We start from the raw sequence: 15,159 nt of genomic DNA on the forward strand, positions 1-15,159 counted from the left end.
TTTTGGAGTCATTCTTATTCCGCTCTGGAGGTTGAGGGTTTCCAACGGGAAGTGAACCCCGAAGGAGAATTCCCTTCGGCCCTGAAGGAAATCTCCCCTGCGCTTCTGACCACGGTCGGTCGGAAAGACGAGAGAAAAGAAGGAAGTCTTTGCGCAGCGAAAGGTTCAACAGTAGACAAAAGTTCACTTTTAAAAACACAATTGCATGTATTAATATTAAAATGACCAACGTTTGCTAGAGGGGAAGGTTAACAAAAAAGTCCTTTAAACATTACCGACGTTAAATGCATTTCCCCCCCCAGATTGGTTCTGTACACTATGCAGCATTTCATGCATTTACACCAGGAATAACACTTCAAAAGTACTCCTAAATATCCCCATTTTTTATTTCACACCTTACGCTATTTAAAAAGTTATTGCAGCCAATATTTTATACCAATGATTTAAATGCAAACTTAGGCATTAACTTGAGCAGCTATGTTTTCCACGCTAACTTTCTCTGTTTTGCAGATGCAGCGGTGTTGCTTTTCTTCTGGAATATGTGCTCATATTCACTGTAACTCTGCAGCAGCACGTCAAGTTCAGCTGGCGAAAAATACGCAGACCTCTTTTTTTCACGGTTGCCATGGTGACTCGTGATATCTGCGCTCCATTGATAATGGCTTCTTATAGACGCGGTGCGCACGCTCACCTCCGAATCAGTCCACTCAGAGTTGATTGATCTAACGCGGATCAGCTGCTCTGAAACTGAAAACTCAGAGTTGTCAATCTCTCGATTGACCAACTCAGAGTTCAGGTTTGACCTCAGAGTTGGTTGAACCTCCTTTGTGAAACAGGCCCCAGGCTTACTCCATGCCATCAGACCTGCCCACAACTCAGAGATGAATTTCTGATTAACTCCTGCTGCTCTGCAGAAACTATGTCCTAGAAAACAACACAGGTTTTTGGATTTTGACTAAAAACGGCGTCATCATGATTAAAAGATCACTGGGAACGCTTTGGAAATCGATTAGTAGGTGATCAGAGTGGGACAATAAACATGATTAATTCCTGGATTCTTTGTTTCTGCCTCTCACAGTGAAATTATTTCTATGATGAATGTTACCGACATCTCTGATCTCTTTAAGTGGGACATTTTGACATTCTGTATGTTATATAACATGTTAGAATCGGGTTGTAACTTGGTGCTTTCAGCTGAATTCCTGCTTTCCTTGGTGTGTTTGTTATTATCTGAACTGTGAATGTTCTTCGTCTTTTGCCAAAGGTGACAGCCTCTGCAGACGATGAGAACAAGCTAACGGTGAGTTTGAAATGTCCACAATCCAACCAACTCATCAAGCAAACGTTTTATTGAAGTAAAAGTCCTACAATGATTGAAAACTAAACCTGTCTTGCCTAAATATAATGCTAACACGCTTATTTTGAAAGAAAATAGAGTTTTGTCAGTTTTAGTTGTGTGAGTGAAACCATGTGATAAATGTGTGTGGATGAATGATGTCATATTTGCAATAAAACCAATCTTTTGTGTGTTTTTTGTGTGTGGTAGGCCAGGCCCAGACTGCAGAGGGAAGGCAGCTGTGCCTCCCTTCACAACTCTCTGATGAGAAACAGCATCTTCCAGCTCATGATCCACACTCTGGACCCCCTCAGCGATGAAGGTGTGGCTCACAAAGTATCTGGTAACACCCCACCTTTTAGCCTGGACTCTTTCCCGCCTCGGTCATGCTTTGGCGACATTTGGATCCGGCTGGAACAGCTGTCTGTTTTTGTGACTGCAGGAGGGTTCAAAGAGAAGGCATCAATCCTTCACAAAATGGCCAAGAAGAAGTGCAAGGACGACGGGGTCACAGCCAACGGTGTGGGTGTGTAACCGCACTTTCATGACACCTATGCATCTCTCAGGGACTCTGCATCCATGGATCATGATGCAAACACTGTTCATGGTGGAACAAAAGCATAACTTTGTGTTTGATTGGACCCTTTTGTTCTTTCGTTTTTGCGGAGTTTAGCTTGATCTGCATACTGTACAGTCTACCAGTTAGTTCATAAATGATATATAATTCAGCCTGGTTTACTAGCTTTAATGGGGTTTATTTCTGTACTTTGACAAAAAATCTGGTAACTTCAAAAGAAACTAGTTCTTGGTGTTTGTTCTCTAGTTTTCTAGTTCATAGCAACCTCATTTTTGTTAAAGTTGCTTTAAAGAGAGGCAACATGATAATGGTCACTATTTCTGTAACCTTTCTGTCCCCAAGTGGAGAAAAACACCTCCAATAGTTCAAACGTTGCAGTTGAAGTCACTCCACCCATGAATGGAGTCGCTGGAGGAGATCAGGTAGGTTGTCTCAGAGGTTCTTCTCTCTTCCATGTTCTTTAAAGGTCCCTCCATTGTAGCCCAATGAACCGATTTATCCACATTCTGTAGGAAAACATGAACAAATGCAGGAAAAACCAAAAAACACTGTAGAATAACAAAGTCCTTGACAGGCTGGTGAGGAGGACGACGATGAAGGCCAACCTTTGAGCTTGGCCTGGCCTGACACCTTCAGGAAACGGCTGACCTACCTCATCATCTTCCCCATCATCTTCCCCCTGTGGCTGACTCTGCCGGACGTCAGGCGAGAGGTGAACTCGCAAACACATCATGTCCAAAGCGTGGACGTTCACAGGAGTCTCATGGATGGCTGGTTCCCTCAGATGAACATCATCATGTTGTTTTTATTCTAAGGATCTTTTTATCTACTAGTGTGAATAATCAAACGCATAGATGTCCTCTGAGTGTCTGCAAACATTTTTGATCCAAAACCATTTTACGGAACAAACAATAGTGTTTGAAACGGCAAAAAGAACCTCATCACGCAGTCATTTGTGTAATTTAACCATCTTCATATTTTTGTTCAGTTCTGAGATAGCTTGCTTTGAAATAAAAAAGGAAATGAAATGTTACCTTTTATGATATCTTGCTTGTCAGTGAAGTAAATGTTGTCTGTATGTGTTTATAGTAGTCATTAACATGCAGCATTTGTCCATTTTTCAGAACGCTGAAAGGTTTTTTCCTTTCACTTTCCTCGGCTCCATCTGTTGGATTGCCTTCTTCTCTTACCTGATGGTGTGGTGGGCTCACCAGGTGCGTGGCGGCTCTTTCACAAACACATCAGAAGCTCAAGTTCTGCTCACCAGAGAGCTTCTGCTGCTTCTCTGTCCAGTTAATGAAACACATCTTTAGAAGTAAAGCTAAGCATTGTGGGTATGATCAAAAAAAGTACGCTTTCAATGATATTATGTCTATCCTGGTAAACTCTCTCTGGATTCAGGGTTTTAACACATTCATACGGTGGCCCTGAAGGGCAAATCACTCGACGCAGAAAAATACCAAAGATCACAACAATAACTGAACAAACAAGTGATAAAATAGCAACAACACATTTTAGATAGACCTGAAACCAAAACACTATTCCAAAAAACACAATAAGAAACTGGAAAAGGTCAGAACTACCGGAAATCACTGATTACATCAAGGTTAAAGAAGCCACGCCCACAATGCCTTGATGACAAAAGACAGATGCCATTCAGTCCATCATTCCAACCAAAGGTTATTTGGCCAAAGCGATGCTGGATCTGCTGTGTACTCATCATAACGTTGATCAGTATTCAGACACTGAAGAGGCTTTTAAAACACTCAAAGACCAAACATCATCATCCAATCAGTGATGGCCATAGTTCCTTTGCTGTTTGTTTTTGTGTTTCTTTTATTTTCTGAAACACTTTTATTTCATTTCTTTTTGTTTCCGTTTCTAAAATGTAATGTTGTTTTTTATTTGTTTGGTTGTTTTGGTTGTCATTGTGATCTGAACATTGATTCACTTACACTGAACAAAAATATAAACGCAACACTTTTGTTATTGCTCCCATTTTTTATGGGATGATGTAATGTGCAAGATGGCGCCGGTGTGCTTGGCTAGCCTTCTGTCACTACGAGTGTTGTTTGTATTTGCGCTTTGTTTACTGACGTTAGTGACGAATGTCAACTCGTTGCTGATCTACGATCGCCAAACTCTTCTGAATTTACGTCCCCCCTTCAGAAACCCGTTTCAAAATCCGCTTCAACTTAAACTCCCCGGGCAAGAATCGCGCTGTCCCCCGCTTTTCTCAAGCATACCAGCTCACCTGTATCGTGCTCCGCTTCCGCGATGGCGGCGCAGGCGGCGAGGAAAGCGTAGCGGTTTACTGGTGAAACTGAAAGCTGTACGTTGTACGGACCCGGTCGCTCCCTGTTTGGTCTCTCTGGTTGGCGTGGACGTGGAGCTGCGGGGCCGTCGACCCACCTTGCCGTACCTCCGCAAGCGGGGGAGAGGCCTCCACAACCTGCGGCAGCTTCCTCGCGCTCTGCCAATGAAGGGCACTCCAATCCCGGCTAGGATGGCGCTCGTGAACGCTAGATCGCTAGCCAACAAAACCTTCATCCTAAAGGATTTCTTCGTCACCCATCGACTGGATTTCCTTTATGTAACTGAAACTTGGATCTCTGGAGACGACAGTAGCGCTTTCACTGAACTTTTACCACCGGATTGCTCATATTTTAGCGCTCCTAGATCGTCTGGTCGAGGAGGGGGTGTGGCCACAGTCTACAGGACCAGCTACAACTGTAAACAGGTGATTTTAACAAAGACCTACTCTAGTTTTGAGGCAAGCGTCTTTAAACTAGACCCTGCTCTCTCAATGTTTTGTGCTGTTATATACAGGCCGCCAAAATACAACAAGGACTTCATTGATGATTTCGTTGTGTTCTTGGCTGGAATAATGCCAAAATATGACAGAATTTTGATAGTTGGGGATTTTAATATTCATGTCTGCTGTCCTGATAAATCACTGGCCAGAGACTTTTTGAATCTTATCAACTCTTTTAATCTTGTTCAACTTGTGTCTGCCCCTACGCAAGAACATGGTCACACACTTGACTTAATTTTAACCCATGGCTTAACAACTTTTGACCTTGAAATCTGCGATGCTTTGTTTTCTGACCACATGCCTGTTTTGTTTAATGTGCAGCTGCCATGTCACACAGTTAAACCTCCAGCCCCTGTTTTATGCAGTCGCACTATTAACTCCCATTCGGCCGCTCAGTTCTCTGCAGCTTTTAACTCTACCATCATTTTACCACAATATCAGAGCTGCAATTCAGATGTTGAGAACATGTCATCCTGCTTGTATTCAAACTGTTTTAGACAATGTAGCTCCGCTAAAAACAAGGCTCTCCAGGTTGAGGTCTGAGCCCTGGTTAGATGAGACCACTCGTGCCGTCAGGAGAGCCGAGCGGAAGTGGAAGAAAGACCGGCTGCAAGTTTCCTTCCAGTTGTTGAGAGGCAGCTGGCGATCTTATCAAAAGACCATGAAGGCTGCTAAAACTAAACATTTTTCAGACATCATTGCAAGCAACCAGCACAATCCTCGGGTTTTATTTAAAACCATTTACTCTGTTTTAAATGTTCCACAACCGGTCTCTCTTGAGAACTCAACTAAGGTTTGTGAGATGTTTGAGACCTTTTTATTGATAAAATCAAGAACATTAGGACCCTCATTAGCCCCCCCTCTTTCAGTCACTCCATCTCCACCTCATGTTCTACTGTTCTCCACCGGTTTGAGCCTGTCAGTCTGTCTTACTTGGAAAAATTAATTAGTCAGATGAAGCCATCAGGATCTCCCAATGATCCAGTTCCACCTCGTCTTTTTAAAGAAGTGTTTCCCACTCTGGCTCCTTATGTTCTCAGTTTAATTAACAGCAGTTTAATTCACGGGAGTGTGCCCTCGTGCTTCAAACATGCAGTAGTAACACCACTTATTAAAAAAAACGCCTGGCCTGGACTCCTCCATTTTGTCAAACTTTAGACCAATTTCTAAGCTCCCCTTCCTTTCAAAGGTTTTGTAGAAAATTCTGTACTGCCAGTTAACAACGTTTTTAGAGGAGAACAGCATTCTTGAGGTGTTTCAGTCAGGATTTAAACCCTGTCACAGTACCGAGTCTGCGCTATTGAGGGTTTCAAATGACATTTTTCTAGCATCGGATGCCGGTCACCATGTTGTTTTGGTTCTGCTCGATCTGGCAGCTGCATTCGACACAGTTGACCACCAAATCCCTTTGTCTCGCCTGGAAAGCTGGGTGGGTCTTCGAGGTAGTGCTTTAGAATGGCTCAGATCGTACTTAAATGAGAGGAGCTTCTGTGTCCGTCTTGGACGTACAGAATCCCGTAGAGCAACTTTCACATGTGGTGTATCAGGGCTCTGTTCTGGGGCCTCTTCTTTTTTCAATGTACCTGCTTCCACTTGGGTCTATTCTCCGCAAACACGGGATTTCATTCCACCTCTATGCTGATGACAGTCAGATTTACATACTGTTAAAACAGGAAGAAGCATATTCTGCTCACCAGTTATTAGAATGTCTTGGTAACATTAAGACATGGATGTCATGTGACTTCTTGCACTTAAACCAGGAAAAAACAGAGGTTCTGCTATTTGGTCCAAGTGACGTCTCTAAGGCACATGTCGACTTAGGCGTTTTAAATGATCACCTGAAACAGACAGCAACAAGTCTAGGTGTGAAACTGGATAGCAATTTAACTTTTAATGCTCATATAAACTCAGTGGTGAAATCCAGTTTTTTTCACCTGAGACAACTGGCCAAGGTTAAACCTCTCCTCTCTCGCCATGACTTTGAGATTTTAATCCATGCTTTTATTTCAACACGTTTGGACTACTGTAATGCTCTCTATGTTGGGCTTTCCCAGAAATGACTTGCTCGTTTGCAGTTAGTCCAAAATGCAGCTGCCCGTCTTCTAACTGGTACATGGAAACAAGAACATATCACTCCCATTTTAGCATCTCTTCATTGGCTCCCAGTTCGCTTACGCATTGATTTTAAAATTCTCCTATTTGTTTTTAAATGTCTCCATGGACTCGCTCCAAAATATCTGTCTGACCTGATTCAGGTGTACACTCCCCCCCGCTCCCTTAGGTCAACCAATCAGACACAGCTGGTCGTCTCGAAGACCAGGAGAAAACGGAGAGGTGATCGAGCCTTCTCGGTCTTCGGACCAAAAATCTGGAAGGAATTGCCCCTGTACCTCAGACAGATAGACTCACTCAGTATTTTTAAATCTGCTCTTAAAACATATTTTTTCACTTTGGCTTTTAACTGAGTTGGAATCCGGACCTATTTTATGTGTTTTATGCTTTATATTTTCATGTGCTTTTATTTATTTTTGTGTTGTTCAGCACTTTGGTGAACCTTGTTCTGTTTAAAGTGCTTTATAAATAAAGTTGAGTTGAGTTGAGTATGTACGGAGCTCTTGTCCTGACATTAAGATATTAGAGTATATCTTGTTCCCACAGATTAATATCTTGTTCCCTCAGATTAATATCTCGTTCGTACGAAATACTATTCTGTTCCCACAAGATACTATTCCGTTCCCTCGAAATGATTAACTCGTGCGAACGCAATAATTATGTCGTTCGAACGCAATAATTAATCCGTTCGAACGCAATAATTATTCACGTCATAAGTCATTCACGCGGATATGCTCTCTGTACGCCGGCAAAACTAAGCCGCTTTCAGCGGTAACTTCCGTGTCTCTGTGACCCACATTCGTTAAAAAAAAAGGAACATGAAAAACAAAAATGATCACTTTATTACCGTCTCAATGAATATAAGAAAAATATCAAAAGATTTATGATAACTAGGCTGCTTTCTCATACGATAGCTCCTGCTAGGCTACTACTACTAGCGCCGCCGCAGAGCTCTTTGATGTATGCAGGCGTTTGGGCAACTGGCTGGTCGGTTGACAGACAGACAGCTGATATTGTAGTTTAGGGTCGAATAGGAATAATAACATTTAGGACTTGTCTTTTATTAACTTTAGCAGTCAGTCAGTTTACATTCGAAGGCTATTAGGCTACATGCTAACTGACTAGCCGATCATATCCTGTTATTAATTTACGTCATAGATTTACAGCAGATACCTTCACATTTCTGTCTGTGTGTGTCTCATTACATTGCATTGAAGACACGGAGGGTGTTTAGAGAACAGATTTATTTATTTTAAAAAGCACAGAAGCATCCATCGTATTCACGTTCACATCTGGTACGCCCTCCGTCATCTTGCTGCAAAAGCCGCTTCCTGTCGCTACTTCCGTGTCTCTGTGAGCATTCAATAGGGGTAAAAATAAAAGCAAGAATGGTCGATCTGTTATTGTCTCGATGAAAATCTGAAAAATATCATTTTAAGCTGGCTGCTTCGCCTAAAGCACTTACCTTTAGCTTGTAGCATAACAACAATAGCGGTACCTCACGTTTCCCAGCATGCTCTGCAGCCAATCTTTGGTCTTGTTGTTACACCTTGGTTACAGGGACACGGTGATTGGCTCTGTACGCCGTAAAGTGATCATTTTTGTTTTTCATGTTCCTTTTTTGAAAAATTGTGGGTCACAGAGACACGGAAGTTACCGCTGAAAGCGGCTTTTGCCGGCGTACAGAGAGCATATCCGCGTGAATGACTTATGACGTGAATAATTATTGCATTCGAACGGATTAATTATTGCGTTCGAACGCAATAATTATTGCATTCGCACGAGTTAATCATTTCGAGGGAAAGGGATAGTATCTTGTGGGAACGGAATAATATTTCGTACGAACGAGATATTAATCTGAGGGAACAAGATATTAATCTGTGGGAACAAGATATATTTTAATATCGTAATATCAGGACAAGGGCTCCGTAGGCATGAACCCAAAGTTGTGAAACATTTTCCACATACACAAAATAACCAGTTCTCTGAAATATTGTCCACAAATCTGTCTAAATCTGGGATAGTGAGCACTTTTCCTTTGCCTTAGACTGGCCACAAGAAAAGGCCACTCTGAAATCTTCAGTTTTGTTTTATTGAAGGGGTCAGGGGACTGACTGCGAAGGAGATGTGTCGCACTTCATGAGGCAAATGGTGGTCACACCAGATACTGACTGGTTGTCTGAGTCCCCTGACCCCCTAAATAAAACAAAACTGAAGATTTCAGAGTGGCCTTTTCTTGTGGCCAGTCTAAGGCACACCTGTGCACACCTGTGAGGTGGGATGGATTGTCTTGGCAAAGGAGAAGTGCTCACTATCACAGATTTAGACAGATTTGTGGACAATATTTCAGAGAACTGGTTATTTTGTGTATGTGGAAAATGTTTCACATCTTTGAGTTCATACCATAAAAAATGGGAGCAATAAGTGTCGCGTTTATATTTTTGTTCAGTGTATTTATTACATTTATTTTCAACAGTTTTTATTGTGTTTAGCTTTAAAGTGCAGGATTTTTTTTTCCATTTATATTATTTTAAAGTGTTTTATAGATGATGATGATGAAGATGACGGATCCAGAAATTGTTGCTTAACATCATTTGATTGCAGTTTGAGCTCTCTGTGTCATTCTGAGTCGTAATGTTTGTGGATCCGCGGCTTCACTGCAGGTCGGAGAAACGTTTTGGATCACAGAGGAAATCATGGGTCTGACCATCCTGGCGGCTGGGACGTCGATCCCTGACCTCATCACCAGCGTGATCGTTGCTCGGAAAGGCCTCGGAGACATGGCCGTGTCCAGCTCCGTGGGCTCCAACATATTTGACATCACTGTCGGGTCAGTGCACAGCAGACACGAAGCTTCTCCATGTGAGCGCAGTCTAACCTTGTTATTGGTTGTCCTCTCTGCAGCCTGCCGTTCCCGTGGCTCCTCTTCAACATCATCAATGACTTTAAGGCTGTGGAAGTGAGCAGCAATGGCCTCTTCTGTGCCATAGTCCTCCTCTTCCTCATGCTGCTCTTTGTCATCCTGTCCATTGCAGCTTGCAAGTGGAAAATGAGTAAATTTCTGGGCTTCTTCATGTTCGTGCTCTACTTTGTCTTCCTGGTCATCAGTGTCATGCTGGAGGACAAGATCATCATGTGTCCCGTCACCATCTGAGACTCGTAAAGGAGCAAAAACATGTTCTTCAACACAACATCCCACATGGAGACGACCCACACTACTCTGTATGCACACACAGACACACACTGAGGCTGCTGAAGCAGCTGTAGTTCTCAAACCTTTTTTAAGCAGTTCGGTCAATCAAGAACCAGTTTTCAGGTACAATCACAACCTGGACCTTTGAAGCATGTTCTGACTGAAGCTGGAGAGAATCCATGCATGTGTAAGGAGACCACGCAGAACGGACCCAGCTGAGATTTGAGCCAGGGATACTGCTAACCACTACACCACGGCGCACCCCTTCACATGTCTTCACCAATGGAATATCAAGCAGGTGCAACATAAATATATAGAGATGGCAAACAGACATTTTCAATGTACCAGCTGACTTTGTACCATGTGACCACGCTGAGGAAACACTGCAGGACGGACAGACATGCATGGAAAACCGACGTTGGCTCAGATGGGTTTGTTTTCCTGCTGCTCAGGCAAACCCCCCGAGGAGCTGAAGGGAACGATGATGTCTGGACGATGATGCAACACATGAATGCAACGTCTACACCAGCAGATGTGAGGCGTTCATGATCATGAAACTGCTGAATGTGCTTTAACCCTTATTCTATCTTAGATGACCCCCCCTTCCATTGAGGTGTTCTCCCTACCATGACAAAGGTGGATAAAGGTGGAAAGATTTCATGTAATCCATGGACACCAGTGAAGATCACAAATCATTGAAGAAAAAAGGTTCAGAGCACTGTCTAGTGGGTCTAGATGACCCACCTTCCAACGTTAAAGTGCCTAAGATAGCACAAGGGTTACAGCCTCATGCCTGAGTTTGTCTTCAGCAGGAACAGCGATGATGATGATGATGATGATGATGATGATGATGACAGAGTGCATTAAAGACTGAATATTTACAGCTGGCAGGTTTCCGTGCATACGTGTGCACGTCTGTCCGGTTTTCCATTCACGGATGAGCATGTGAACACGGATGGCTTTCCGAGCACCACGTTCAGAGGTGGGATTGAGGCAGAAGATGAAACGTTGTCGTGTGTGTACTTCTATTTCTTCAACAACACTATTTGATATCAGCATTAGTGAGTTTCTGTGTTCGTGTCCTCTTGATTTTCCTGGGAATGTGAAGGCTCCAGATCCACTCGGATGAGTGTTTTCCTATGATCAGCGTCTGGGAACACATGCTGACTCAGCTCTTTCAGTTTGGACCCCAGAGCAGCCTCAGAACCCTTCGTCTATCCACTAAAATGTTATTTTGACTACAGATTTCCAAAACATACAGAGATATGTTGATAAATTGAGATTTAAGGAGTCTTGTACTCAGAGAGCTGAAGGGAAAAGAACGTGCTCTGTTCTAAAAGATCCAACTTTGTTTGGAAGCCTGGTTCTGGTTCTGATTGATCCATTTCAAACAGCAGGAAAGGTCCATTCAGCTCCTGTGCTGTGTTCAACACAAAACCTTTTTTATGCTTTCCTATTTGATGTCTGAATAAATGTCACATGTGTTTTCCACAGGAACGGCTGGCTCTCTTTTAACTGGTTTCTGGTGTATTTGTTTCTATACAGAAGAGTGTAAATTGTAAATGGAGAACTTTATAAATACTTGTAGATCATCTCTTTTATTCTCAGCACTTTTGTCGACCTCTCCATCGGGTTTAGTCGCTCTATGCAGTATCATCTTGAACTTTTTTCCTGTTTTCTTGTCAGAATCATTTTTGAAGGAACAAATGTTTTTTAAAACTGTTAAAAAACAGTTTCAATAATATGACGAAAGTTACTAAGTTGTTGTACTTCCCATGTATGCTATGTATGGAATACTATTCATTTACTACTTGAATCCTGTACTATACTGTAAAACCTATATAATATTCCTCTGTGTAAATCATGATGGTCAAATAAATTAACAGAAAAAAAACAAATTAACTGATTTTTAGGAGAATTTCTTTTGACTGAATTTACTGTTTAATCCCAGAAATTCAATCACAAAAGAATGAAAGAAATGAAAATTGAAGCAATGTTTCACCTACCGATAATCCTAGTTGGTTTGAAGATGGTTGAACATAAAGAAACCTTCATTCTATAGAATTTGGGATGGTCTTTCCACCTGTGGGATTATTACAGGACAGAAATGAAACAGCTTTCTATGGTGCAAAGAAAGAAACTCATGTAAATGTGCTCATCTGCACAAAACTGCTGCAAGTGTTTTATCAGTGGGGGGTGGAGAGTGCTCTCCTCTGCGCTGCTGTGTGCAGCGGCAGCAGGAAGAGCATCTGCCGGCTCAACAAAAGAGGCCCAGCTCTGTGGATGGACTGAAGCTGGCTCCTGTGGAGTTAAAGTGAGATGTTGAAAGAAGGGTCTGTTTTTTGTTTTGTCTGCTATTTTACAGGCAAAAGTTCTATAACTTAAATGGAACTGAACAGGTTCAGAAGAATGTCAGGGAAGGACACTGTAGTTGTTTCTCATGGACTGTAGTGACTGGACAAAAATGACTCAGAACTTCTGGATTCATCAGGCTCAGTCCAGCAAGAAAATGTCTGAAAAACTTTGGCATGAATGACTGTTTTAAGCTGCAAAAACAAATGTAAGCACAGATTAAAAGAGTGCTAAATGCACAAAGATTCGACTGCAGTAGTGAGTCCATCCATTCATCCTTCTAAACACGCCAAATTCCCTAAATGGGGTTTCATTAGGAAATAAACGGTTGTGTATTTAGAGGATCCGGTGACCACGTTCTCCTCTCCAGCATCTTTTTTCTGCTGTGGGTCATGAACGGCTTTTTACCAAAGGAACCAACAAGCAAAAGGAGATTTCTCCCATAGACTTCAATAGTGAAAAAAACAGCTGTTATGCAGTCATTCTAACCAGAACCATTCTTACTCTGATACCTTTAATTAACATATTGATAATCCTCTTTTTTACTATTTTTTTTTCTGTAGTTCAGTTATTAAAGTTTTAAACTGACCAATCAGAAGTCTCAATAAAAGTAGGAGGAGCATGCTGGCCCCAACGTCCATCGTTCAAACGTCTGACAGATTTCGTATAGCAGGACTGTGGCCTTCCAACAAGCTAAACTCCTGATTGGTGAGAGTGGTTGCCGTAGAAACTCAAACCTATTCAGACCAATCAGTCCTTACTGACAAATTTTGGCTCCATCATGGCGGCGTCCGTATCGTGGAAGAAATGGCGACTGAACTGACTTGATTTTGTTGGAAGTGAAGCATTTTCTGGGGGGGGGGTCACGCTTGCTCTGTCCAGTTCTCTGATGGAGTCCATGGTCTCAAAGCCAACACCCTGAATAATAAGTGCACAAATTGACGTTATATTGATGAGCATTTAATCAAGGTAGGGTGGTTTAATTTATTCACAAAAAAAACAGTTTAAGCTATATTTGAAGACAATAGTTTATTAGATAAGTGAACAAGTTGTAACATACAGAAATGTGTTTAGATAAATATTACAAATGAGAAGTGCTATCCAAAGCTAATCTTTGTCATTTGGTTACACAATCATAGCTACCAGTTCATTGCAGCGTCATGAGGAAACCTGCGCTGCTCCACCTTTTGAGTGCAGGACATCCAGGCATCTTCATACAACCAGCAAACCTTCCTAATATGTGAGCCCGTCAGACTTGCAGTCTCATCTATATGCAGAGAGCTGTTCTTTGACACAAGCTCCTTACGGGGTTATACGGTGCTTGGCCCGCTGCCACCATCAGCATGATGTGGCAGAGATTAGCCGGACTCCTGAGGGCAGCCAGAAGTGTGTGCCATAGTGTGCTCCCTACCTGCATATGGTCATGTAAGGCCGTCAAATGTCGTGATGACATGCACAACCAGTTCCGCTTTCTTTTACAGTTTGTGAAATGACAGGTTTGAGCAGTAGTTGTCAATCTTTTCTTCAGTTGTTCCCCTGAAAGTCCCACTTCTGATCTGTTTTCAAAGTGTTCCTAGAGGTCTTTTCATTATGATAAACTGTTGTTTTCTAGGACATAGTTTCTGCAGAGCGGCAGGAGTTCATCAGAAATTCCCCTTTGAGTTGTGGTGCAGAGCGACCCCGCTCCCCTTCCCCTCCCTGTTGCTGAAGCAGGGTTTGGTTAGGCAGAGAGCTCTCAGGGTTTCTGACGGCTTTTCTACGTCACGAATACGATCTTTTTCAAACAGCATTTCTTGGCCTCATCCTGATTCACAACGGCATAACGATGAATGAAGACATATTCAGAAATGCAGATTTAATCTTAATTTTCTTTCTACATGTCCTCCATTATGAGAAAAATGCCGCGAAAACATGTTAAAAACACCAAAAACAGTTTTTTTTTAATCTGCGTGGGGCTTTAATATATTGTTCTCCTTTAAAATGTACAACTTCTCTACTTTAAAAAACGTAGTAAAAAAAAGTTTGAAACGGAGAAGGAAGTTTCTCATCCTCGACACTAAAAGCCCACATCAAAGTATTGATTAACCCTTTCATGCATAGAGGTCACTACAGGGGACAGCAGTGAAACACTGCATGTGTTGTAGGCATATAGGGTTTCATTTCTGTATGTGCCTGCAATTTTGGGCACTGATGCACATAATCCACTCTTGTGGAAACTACTGTATCATCACATCTAAAAACCATACAGTTGGCAGGTCATTGCAGTAGGAACAAGGAGAAAGGAAAAGCAAGATGGCCGACAGACATGGAGAAGGACCGACCACTCACCTAACCATCACTCCACCGTAAAATTATAGATATGTTTGAGTCGTTTGTATCCCGGCTGCCGCGGTGCAGCGATAGGCCGGTCCACCTCTGATTGAAATGTTGCAGGTTCGATTCCTGCCTGTATGTTGAAGACTCCGTGGGCAAAACACTGAACCCCACCATGCTGGTGCCACCAGCATGTGAACGGGACTGTGACTGTAAAGGGTTTTGGGGCTTCGAGGACGGTAAAAAAGCGCTACAGAAGCATTTACCACTTTTCAGAAAAAATGCAACAACTAAACAACACAACTAAGTACTTTTGTTCATTTTTTTGAAGATGAGATTAGGACCCCCCACCCATACACCTAATCTGAGAACCACTAGTCTTAAAGGCTGACAAACATTTTCAGTCTTGTTTGTTTCTTAGAATTTGCTTTGGAAAGCTGAGACACGTCCGTTCAAATGCA

General features: G+C 42.3%; 1 protein-coding gene across 2 annotated transcripts in view; it reads left to right on the forward strand.

Moving 5' to 3' along the window:
- slc24a2b (solute carrier family 24 member 2b) overlaps positions 1–11,936 on the forward strand; it is a 36,001-nt gene extending 24,065 nt beyond the window's left edge. The window contains exons 3-10 of one of the 2 annotated variants that reach the window (XM_011494463.4): positions 1,265–1,300; positions 1,547–1,679; positions 1,779–1,862; positions 2,256–2,335; positions 2,488–2,625; positions 3,038–3,127; positions 9,504–9,670; positions 9,745–11,936. In XM_011494463.4, coding sequence (XP_011492765.1) covers positions 1,265–1,300; positions 1,547–1,679; positions 1,779–1,862; positions 2,256–2,335; positions 2,488–2,625; positions 3,038–3,127; positions 9,504–9,670; positions 9,745–9,994 — 978 coding nt within the window. In that variant the 3' untranslated portion in view covers positions 9,995–11,936. The remainder of the gene's footprint in view (positions 1–1,264; positions 1,301–1,546; positions 1,680–1,778; positions 1,863–2,255; positions 2,336–2,487; positions 2,626–3,037; positions 3,128–9,503; positions 9,671–9,744) is intronic. The other variant, XM_004086000.5, reaches the window with a different exon arrangement.
- The last annotated feature ends 3,223 nt before the right edge of the window (positions 11,937–15,159 follow it).

This window comes from Oryzias latipes, chromosome 1 (genome assembly GCF_053564925.1).
Source record: "Oryzias latipes strain Hd-rR chromosome 1, Olatipes_Hd-rR_3.1".
Classification (NCBI taxonomy): Eukaryota; Metazoa; Chordata; class Actinopteri; order Beloniformes; family Adrianichthyidae; genus Oryzias; species Oryzias latipes.